Source organism: Corvus cornix, chromosome 6, assembly GCF_000738735.6.
Source record: "Corvus cornix cornix isolate S_Up_H32 chromosome 6, ASM73873v5, whole genome shotgun sequence".
NCBI lineage: Eukaryota > Metazoa > Chordata > Aves > Passeriformes > Corvidae > Corvus > Corvus cornix.
Genome location: NC_046336.1, coordinates 17,993,255 through 18,003,208, shown reverse-complemented (window position 1 = coordinate 18,003,208; position 9,954 = coordinate 17,993,255). Strand labels below are relative to the sequence as shown.

The window sequence follows — 9,954 nt, the reverse complement described above, 5'->3', positions numbered from 1 at the left end:
AATAAATCTCACTCCCCTTCCCCCTTGTGAATATGGTACAGAGGGGGAAATACCTGGTTACCCTTGATGCAGGGAGAAGAATGCTATGCCTTCCAGGTTTGTGTGTTAGCTGAGCTGTTCTAAATTGCTTTGGGAGCTTGATGGGTCCTGAGCTGTGGTTCATTTGCTTTTCACTTCTGCTTTCCTCAGGAAGTAAGTGCAGCAGCTAATCAGGTGATTCACAGTGGAAAGTTTAAAGAGCAGAGCGGGAGCTGCTGCATACACCAACATGCATAGGAGGACAGAAGCAGCAACACTCATTTCTCTGGATATGGTTATTGACTGCAACAGCAGCTGCCAGATCTAGGAGCCCAGGTATGTCAAGAGATTTTCTGTGAAAGCAGAAGGAACAGACTGTTAAATGTTGAGGGAACCTACAGTATTGGTTGCAACTTGTGTGTCATGATAGATTACTTTCAATTAGTGAAGGTTTCAGTCAAAGTTCACCCTAAACTGCAGTATGAAGACAGCTTTCCTTAGGAAGTAGTGGAATCCCTGTTTTTAGCATTTACAATTACGAGCTGTCATAACTGTGCTCATTAAACAGTCATCTTGGCTGCCAAAGAAAGAAAGGGAGTATAAAGGAGTATCACACTGGATTTTTGGGATGATCTGAGCTGTGTGTTTCTGATAGTCCACAGAATCCTGGTATTTAATAGTCAAGAAAAGTATATTAGGATAAAAAATACTTAAAGCAGATAGTCCTAGAACTAGGGGTCTGACATTTAGTCTCGTAAATCTCTTGTTATCAGAACAGTTGGATTAAATAAGGAGGCAAATTGTAGTCTTTATTTTATGTTCATGTACTTTTGGAGATTAAAGATTTCCATGTACACCCAACTAACATTTTTTAAAGATACTTACTGTAAAAAGGGAACCAATTTTGGCCTGAATTTTGGTATGAAACTTGATTCTCTTTTGGTCTTGGTGCAAATTGGGATTTTTTAACTGAATGGGATCCTTCTATGAACTGCTCAGGGGGGTAATCACAGATAAATAGAATTAAAATGTCATTAAAAATCATGTTTGTTCAATTAGTAATCTGTTAGTAACAGTATTGTGCTGGTCCTTATGGTTAGGCCTTTCTTCCCCTCTGTCTTTTCAGTCTGGAAAGATGTAGCCACATTGCAGTGTGATTTCACACAAGCTTTATTCAGAAAAAAGGGAAAATACATGATTAAGTTCCATTTTCTCTCTGTAGCCTGACACTACTTTCTGAATGATAGTATCAAAATTATTTGATAAATTTTCACTCTTAAGTCTTTTAAAATATTTATTATTTAGTGTTTACTTTTTGTATCATTGTGATACTTATCAAAAAGTATCTTATCAAATTTAATCAAGAATCAAACAAAAAACTTATCAAAACTGAAATAAGGTTACACTAAGGATCAGAACAAATGGTGAAATGTAGAAGAGAGACAACATATAAGACCTTTTCGAAATATCTAAGTTATCCTTCAGCATTCAAATATCTTTGGTGTTAACTCCGCGATTTTGTGGTTGGTCTAGAAGAATAATTGTCCTCCAAGATGAATAGAAAATTGAAAGGATTTAAAAGCCCTAATCAAATTGTAGATGCAAAAAAAGGCTGCTAGAAGTAATATTTAAAGCGTATAGTGCAAGTGGAGTGAACAGACTAATATTGGAGGACTGATCTTTAGTCTAACATGCCTTTTGTAGTCTAGATAGTTGGAAAAAATAACGAGGAATATCATAATCCTCATTTTGCTTTCATGTATTTCTTGAGATTGAGTTCCATGTACACTTTAAATGTCTTACATAGCCTCTTACAATCTGATCTTCACTAATGAAGTTGTTTGTGAATATCTGGTTGTAAGAGTTTCTGTGGAGATGAGAGCTCTTTCATTACATGGATTCATAGAGTGAACACTTTTTGAGAGGCTATCCCTGCTTGCTTTAGCTGTGCCACCAACAAGAAAGGCCTTCTCAGTCAAGTATAAATAGAAAGAGAGAAAATTGGTTAACACATTTGCCGGCCCATGCAGTGCAGCTGAGGGAGCTGACCTTCTTCTGAGGCCAGTGTAACCATTTCATTTCACCTCACCATGATTTAGTGTCACCATTTGTAGAATGCTTCTGTAAAGAACCTTGGGGTTCTCTGTGCAGAAGACCAACATGAACGTAGGCACTGGAGTGAGTTACTTCTTATCATTGATTTAGGCTTAGCAGAGTAGCTTCCAAGGTCAGATCTCCTTGAGGAAGAGAATGGCTTTGCTATTTGGGATGCAAGTTGAGCCTCACTGAAAATGTAACTGAACTATGCTCACCAAAGTCCCTAGAACAGCACCCAGGTTTTCTCAACCAACACACTTACAGCTTCAGGATGACTCAAGTGGGTCAAAATCCCACACCAGAGTTAAGTATAACATATGACAAATGTAACTCCCACACAGTCATGAGGAACAGAGTCTTCCTGTTTACTCTGTGAAGTCACCACACTTTTTCTGCTCATAGCGCTTATTGTCTTAGTAGGGATAATTAAGGAAAACAATAGCAGCAAAACACAAAATGTTGTTGAGATAGGAAATTCTAGACTGACTGTTCCTTGGGGACTGATCAAAATTACACAGGCCTCCATCTCCTAGCAAAGGACAGAGTCTGGGCTGTGGTAAAATAAGTTAGCCTGTGGTGTAGTGTGAAGAACCAGCGTTTCCATCTAAGCACAGGTGTCTTCTGGGACCACCATCTTGCTGCAGGTGGTGTGGTGTACAGTGACAAGATAAATGCCATTCCCTTCATCTCTGTGGTACAGAGCTTCTGCGGGAGCATGGAAGTGAAACTGGTTCATCTGGCATGGAGTGGGCAGAATGCAAGCAGTAAGCTAGCTGTGTAACTGATGGATGACGAAGGAAGAGAATCCCAAATGCAGTTTTAGTGTTGGCTCATAATTCTAAACCAGGCTCATAATACTGTCTTTATTTGTATGTATGTATGTATTGGTAGTGCAGATCTGACTCTGTTTTTTAGTTAGTTTGCTTTTCTGACATTTTTATTGAAATGGTGGAATGGCAGTCAAAAAGATACTGTTAAGAAAGAATCTATTTCCTAGAAAAGAAGGTAAATTGGTGTTTTTCTTTGAAGGTAGTGATTTGTTAAAGACTCTTCTGGGCTCTTAAAAAATGATATATTTGTTAAGTAAAGTGAGCTACATTCATCTTGGTGACAACTCCCATCTGCCCAGCCACACTGCCATAATTTGTCCTGTCGTAGACTCCGGAGTAGTCAGACAATGACCTAGACTCCAATAAGCATATGGATGCCTTTGATGGAAACTGGAGAAGCCTGATCTCCGTTGGTGTAGGTGTTTTCATGATGTAGGCTTGGCATAGCAGGGTGAGCTCACAGAAGGCTGTGGCAAAGAAGTGGGGCTGAGTGACCCCACAGAACACTATGGAGGAAAACAGGGCTGTAAAGTAGATGAGAGGACTTGGGGTTGAGATTAGGGTACCAGAAGGATTCCTTGATGTGTACTGTAAGATGGACCCATTTTAAATTTGAAGGAAATGAGACTGCCAGAAGCACCATGCTCCTTCATTGAGGCATATCCACTTCAGTTTACAGGATCAGCAAAACAAGCAACGTTGTTGTGAAAATACCTATTGTCCAGAGCTGTACCTCTGGCACAAAGAACTGAATGTTGCTGCCTCTTTGGGCCAGCACAGCCCTGTGGGGAATCCTTGGCTTTTCTACACAGCTACTATTCCAGACAGGGCTTCAGCCCCGTGCCAGGTGGGGAATGTATCAGTGATGTGCAGCTAGGTTTAGCATCCATACTCAGTGAAATGTGTAACTTGGCTCTTGGCTAGTGCTCTTCTGTTGCAGATCTGCTGATGGTAATAGTTACAACTTGTTTTATAGTTGGATGACTGAACTGCAAGAGAGAGGATCTGGCTCAGTGGCAAAGCTGGGGCTGGAATCCAGATTTGCTGTGTGGTTTACTGGCTTGTTCTGCCAAAGCCCAGATGAGCTGTGTAGCACATGCACATGTCTCATGGAAGAGAGCTTTTTCATGCAATTGCAGAGTGGTATTGTTCTTGTCCAGGAACAGGGTGCTTTGCCATGAAAAGTGGAAAAGAGTCAATGACTGAGAGCATTTCCGTATTTCTAAACTCTGACAGTTAAAACTGTCAGTGTCTCATTTCTTGGGAGAGTTGACTGGTAAGAGCTGTAAATAACACAGTATATTTATCTGGTCTCATCTCAGCATGGACAAAGCAGCTGAACTTGTGTGGCAGCTGGAGGATTCATCTGACAAAGCAGGACAGCAACAGCAGAGCCCTGATGATGGAGACACAGCAGAAGCGCTGGAGCAGCCTGTACACAGCAAGGACGAGCTACCCCAGAGCCATACCCTCCAGTGGGAGACTCTAGGAAAACAGTTTGTAGAATATGAGCAAGTGGCTCCATTTCTCATCCCAGAGGATCAACAAAGAAGGCTGCTGGAATTTCTTCCCCTCTTCTTAAAGGTTTGTTCTCTTTGTTGCCTTTGGTGCAGATGCTAATTTGAGTTTCTCTTCCCCTATCCATTCTGTGGTCACCCAAACAGCCAGTGTAGTTAATTAAAGCAGGATCCTTTTAGGTGATAAGTTCTTTTACTCCATTGGGAGCCTGGAGAAGAAGTTTCTTGTCCTCCTTTCATCTACCTAACCTGCTAGGTCAACATGAAAAAAGTACAGGGGGGAGCACCTCTTCACTTTCCTGAGTGGCTAAATTCTATCCTTGAAATCAAGGAGTGAGACAGCCATCTTGCAAAGTGAGTACCCTGTGAAGAGGTCTGCCTCATCTATGTTATTACTTAGTGGGGGCTGAGAACTTTCCTTCCCTGTTTCAGTCTGGGAAAATGTGGTTGTGGCATGCAGCCAGTTAGGGGAAATGCAGGTGTACAGTCTTAAGATGGAATTTTGGAGTTAATGACAATGCTGATGTCTAATTTTAGTGCTTGAGAGAGGATTTGGGTGAGAGATGAGGAAGCCATTGAGTGAGAAGAGGAAGGCCATATCGTGGGTGAGGGACACAGCTGAGAACTAGAACATTTTAGTTAGCAGCCTGCCCTACAGCTGCCATCAGCCAACGATTCTGAGACAAACATATTGAAAGGTGAAACTAGAAAAGCTCTGTAATGAATAGGAGCCTTATGGGTCAGTTTTCTTTGCTAGAGTCTGTGGAATATACAGGAAACTGTTTGAGTGGACCATACAGAGACAGAATGGCAGAGCATATGCTGAGTGAAGCAGAAAACCTGGCTTATCTTTAAATGTACTGTAGTGATCTACTAGTACAGAAGAATTGTTTTTCTCTTGGATTACCTTGGGTATTTATGGGTATTGAATCTGCATTTTTACACTCTCACTGTGCCTTTCAGAAAGAAAATAAAAACCCCTCTTTGGTGAAACCATATTTTACTGATAGCGTATTTCAGGTGTCTGTATTTTTGAGTTCTTAGTGCTCTTGCGTGACCAAACTCAGATCCATCTATTCCCTACCTAGATGAGTTGGATTTCTAAAATAGAAGTCAGTGGGTTGGTGAGGGAAAAAAATTAATGTATGGTCAGTGTTTATATGGAAGCATTGTGAGACATAAAAGGGGATACTCTGCATTTTGAACTGAGTGTGTAGGAAATCACTGTACTCAGGACTGTGAAATCTTTGGTATTCATGACAGTAAAGCAGCAATAACTTCCAGATAGTCATAAATATTTCACTCAGCTGGATGGAGCATGAATATTTGGAGCTTTTAAGTCCTGGTGCACTGTGAAATCAATGTAGATGCTTGTGTCAACGAACAGCATTGAAACTGGTGCAAACAATTGAGTTGTGGGTGGGACCTGGAAGTGCCTATGGTATAGAGTTTGCTGTGTTTGAGTACAAGCTTGCCCTGGTCCAAGGCAGTGCAGACAAAATGAGTGCAGGGGTCTGAAAAGACAGTGAATGTATAGCCTGGAGTCTCAGAAGTTGCCTTCTCATTAAATCTAAATGGTTCTACAGATATTTTATGTTTACTGAACAAAGCTTTCACTTTTCACCACTTCCTCTCAACTTCTGGATTTGTTAGCATAGAAGAGTGTCCCTCCCAAACCAAAGGCTATATTTGAAAAGAAGAACTGTTGCTCTCTGTATGAGCCTGTCACTGGGATCAAATCTCTTTGCAAATGGCATTATGTGCGCTGTGGTGGTCTTTTCTGTCTTGGGAGCTCACCACTGCTTTATCAGATCACCAAATTACTGGCTTTGCAAAGGGGTAGCATTCCTTTCTCAGCCTCCAAAGAATGCATGTCAAAGTCAGATAGGGGCTGATAATCTGACAGTTTTCTGTAGAGGAGCACCTCCTTTTTCTGTGGATCTGCTTTTAAAATGGCATGCTGAAAATTTCACTGTTGGGTTTTGGTTTTTTTCTGACGCACCACCTCAACAAGTTACAACAGTTTTGTTTGGAATGAGAGCCATCTATTCTACTTCCCCCCGCCCCCCGTAGAGCTGTTTCCAGATCTCTTGTCTTCTTTCCTGACATGACCAAGCACCACACAGCCACTCACTCACCCTCCAATCAGTGAGATCAGGGAGAAAATCGGAAGAGTGAAAGAGAACACCATCACTGCAAACATCCCTTCCTTCCTCCTTGTTCCCCCACTTTATGTACTGAGCATGATGCCATCTGCTCTGGAATATCCCTTTGGTCAGTTGGGATCACCTGTCCTGGCTGTGTCTCCCCCCAGCCTCCTGACCAGTGTGGCAGCACTAAAAGGCCTTGGCTCTGTGTAAGCCCTGCTCAGCAATGACAACACATCTCTCTATTATCAGCCCTGTGTGCAGCACAAATCTAAAACACAGCCACATACCAGCCACTGTGGAGAAAATTAACTCTCCCCCAGCTGAAACCAGTGCACTTTCTCTTGAAGGTCCATTGAAAACATACATCCTTAATGTTTCTAAGGTATTAATTCATCCCAATGAACAGGCTTTGCTATAGAAGATAGTCTCTCTAAACTGCTTCCTGCTGTTTTTGTAAGCAACATATTGCAGGCTTTATGAGAAATTCTTCCATTAAGGTTTTCTTGCCTCAAACTTAAAATTAAATTGAAATTCTAAGATCTAAAGTTTCTGAGTCCTATTGCAGCTTTAGTTTTTGAATACCATGTAGTGAGCATGAAGTAAACAAATTGTGGTGAGATGAAATTATATATATCATCTTTAGATTTACTGGTCATTAACTAAGTATGAAAAGCAAGAATGCCTTTAATGTGGTGATGATTTTTTGGAGTGAAACTTTCAAAGGACTGAGAAAGTTGTTACTGAACAAGGGTGAGAAAAGTTATAAAATCTAGAAGTCTTGGGAATTAAAAATTGGACAGCAAAGCAGTAAATTCTCACATCACGATAAATAAGCAAATAAATTTTAGTACCAGTACTTTAGGGTTGAAGGACAGTTGTTGCCAGGAGGCAAGATGAGTATTGCTGAGGGACTGGCAATGTTGTATATATGCACATCCATGGTGAGTTTCCTTTCTTTAAGACTGAACTTCACAAGCCTTAGGGTTGTAGAAACTGATTTCCTGAATTGCAGTAATGCTTGCAAAAAGGGGATTTTGAATTCTCAAAGGAAACTTTGCTACTGAATATATTCATAATGAAGAAATGAATTTTTCATTATCTTAACACTTGACTTTGTGCCCTAAGAGTGAGATTCTTCCCCTCCACTTCTCTTAGATATGCTACTGGAGCTTTGCACTGCTTTATAGGCATTTAGATCCAGAAGCGTGACTAGAGAGAGCATTTTGGCTCTGCATCATTGATTTAAGAGTACATTGTGGAGGATCTGGCCCTTAGCTTTTAGTCAGCATGTCCTTCCCCATATTACTTTTACTCCCTTCATATACCAGCCTTCTGCTGGCTTGGGGAAACATATCTCAGTTTCAGTTGTACGTGTTGCGAAGTTCTTACAGAAACTACCTCATTTCCTCTTGTTTAACAATGGACTCTGTGTGAGTCCTCTCCCTCCTTGGAAGATTTTTCTCTTGCTTTTCCTTCCCTATTTTGATGGTGCAGATGGCAGTGCATCCTTGCCTTTTTGAGTGCTTTAGCTCTTACTCAGTCGGCTGGAGAGAGGGGTCACCAAGCAGGAGACTCCTGTGATGCGGAGGCTCGTTACTCACTGATGCTCCTTGACGTAGAAGGAAAAGGTGTGGGAGGGAAATGTCAGCCATCTGCTCATGATTCAGGCCTGGGCTGGGAGTCATTTTAATGTGCCTTCTGTGTCTTCCCTCTTGGTGCCTCAGAAAGTATCAGAACGTTCTTTTACGTGGCTGGCTTTTGAGCTAGCATCTCTCCATAAGCCATGGAATAGGAAGGGCAGATGGTAACAGCAGACACAGGGATCTTGTGGCAGAATCTTAAACATGTAGAAACAGGTTTAAGAGGAAGAAAGAAAATCAGATTACATTGATACCATATTATTTGAGTTTCCCCCAAAGGCAGACATCCTGCAATGTAGTAGGTTGATATGCTTCCAGACATAGATCTTCTATAGGCTCAGACATGAATATGAAATTAATGAGATCTGTTCCTAAAGGACAGCATATTCTAAAGATTGGTGTCTGACCCTCAGGAAGAGCACCTACAAAATCGAATCAGAACATTAGTGGCCTGCTTTGTAGGGAGATGGACTAGTAGCATTGCTATGAACATTTGATTACTGGTCTCTGCTGTGCATGGTCTGAACTTCTAAAATTTATCCTGCTCTTTCTGTTAGCGGAAGAGTGAATATAGCAAGGCCTTTCTGAAGTGTTAAGAGGATGTTCCTCTTTGAGGAAGAGAGGCAGAAATATGTCACTACTTTCTTCTGTAAAAGGGCATAGCTTAATGACAAACAGCGTATATTCTTAAGTGGCTGTTTCTTGTCACTGTGTTTGCCCAGCTTGCTTCTATTCTTTACAGATCTTCCCTCCCTTCTGCATCAGAGGTGGAGGAATTTGTGAATCTTGCTTCTGCAACTGAGTGTCTCTGAAAGTAACTTACGGTCAAAATCTGAAAAAATTAGTTTGTTTTTAATATTATTGATTGATGAAAATTATTAATAGATGCACTGTGCAGTTGCATTTCACTCCTGTAGCACAGAAAGAAGAGTTGGGGGCATTTTGCTTATTGACTGCAGTAAAATTAAGTCAAAAGTAGGTGCTTGCCTGATTACTGAGAGATGATTGATGCTATCTCCACAAGCTACCATCTGTGATGAAAGAAAAGAAATTGAAAGCAATGGTAGGGAAGGAAAAAATATTTGTGGAGGATCTTCATTTACAAAGAGTTGCGCTGATTTCTTGGCAGAAAGTATTATGGGGTGTCTGATCCAATTTTTTTAGGAGAACACATGTCATTTTTATTCCTTTCATCATTGGGGCTTACAGCGTGATTTTTCAGAGCTTCTTAAAGAAGGAGACTTTCATAAAGAAAATTTTTCAAGGTTGCTGAGGACAGAGGTGTCTCAGACTGGTCTTCAGAGGTGAATAATGAACTATTACGAAAACATAAATGTGTGTATCATCAGATGTTTTATATAAAAGAATTGGTACCTGATTCTCAGAGGCCCTTTGGGTGCAATAATATTAGTCTGCTGGAATATTTTCTTTATTTCTCTTTAATTTTTTTCCCCCGAAGGCAGGGCTAAGAAACAGTTAAGAGGGGTTTGTTTGTCCAACTCAGGGACTCTACAAGTCTTACTGTTGTTTATCTAATAAGTTTTGCACTTAATTGCTTGTCCATTCTTGAACAAGTGAATTATAAACATATTTATAAATTGTTTATAAACTTGTCTATAAATTTGTGTTTCTTCAGGGTGTTTGTCATGTTTTGAAAGGGACTAGAATAATTTTTGACACAAATAATTAGTGACAAAGGGTG

At 40.6% G+C, this 9,954-nt stretch overlaps 1 protein-coding gene across 3 annotated transcripts in view; it reads left to right on the top strand.

Annotated features, from left to right (window-relative positions):
• The first annotated feature begins 227 nt into the window (after nt 1–227).
• Nucleotides 228–9,954, top strand: part of WDFY4 (WDFY family member 4) — a 124,380-nt gene continuing 114,653 nt past the window's right edge. For 2 of the 3 annotated variants that reach the window (XM_019293922.3, XM_010411034.4), the window contains exons 1-2: nt 236–354; nt 4,268–4,529. In XM_019293922.3, coding sequence (XP_019149467.1) covers nt 4,269–4,529 — 261 coding nt within the window. In that variant the 5' untranslated portion in view covers nt 236–354; nt 4,268. Of the gene's footprint in view, nt 355–4,267; nt 4,530–9,954 lie in introns of all 3 variants that reach the window. The other variant, XM_039554104.1, reaches the window with a different exon arrangement.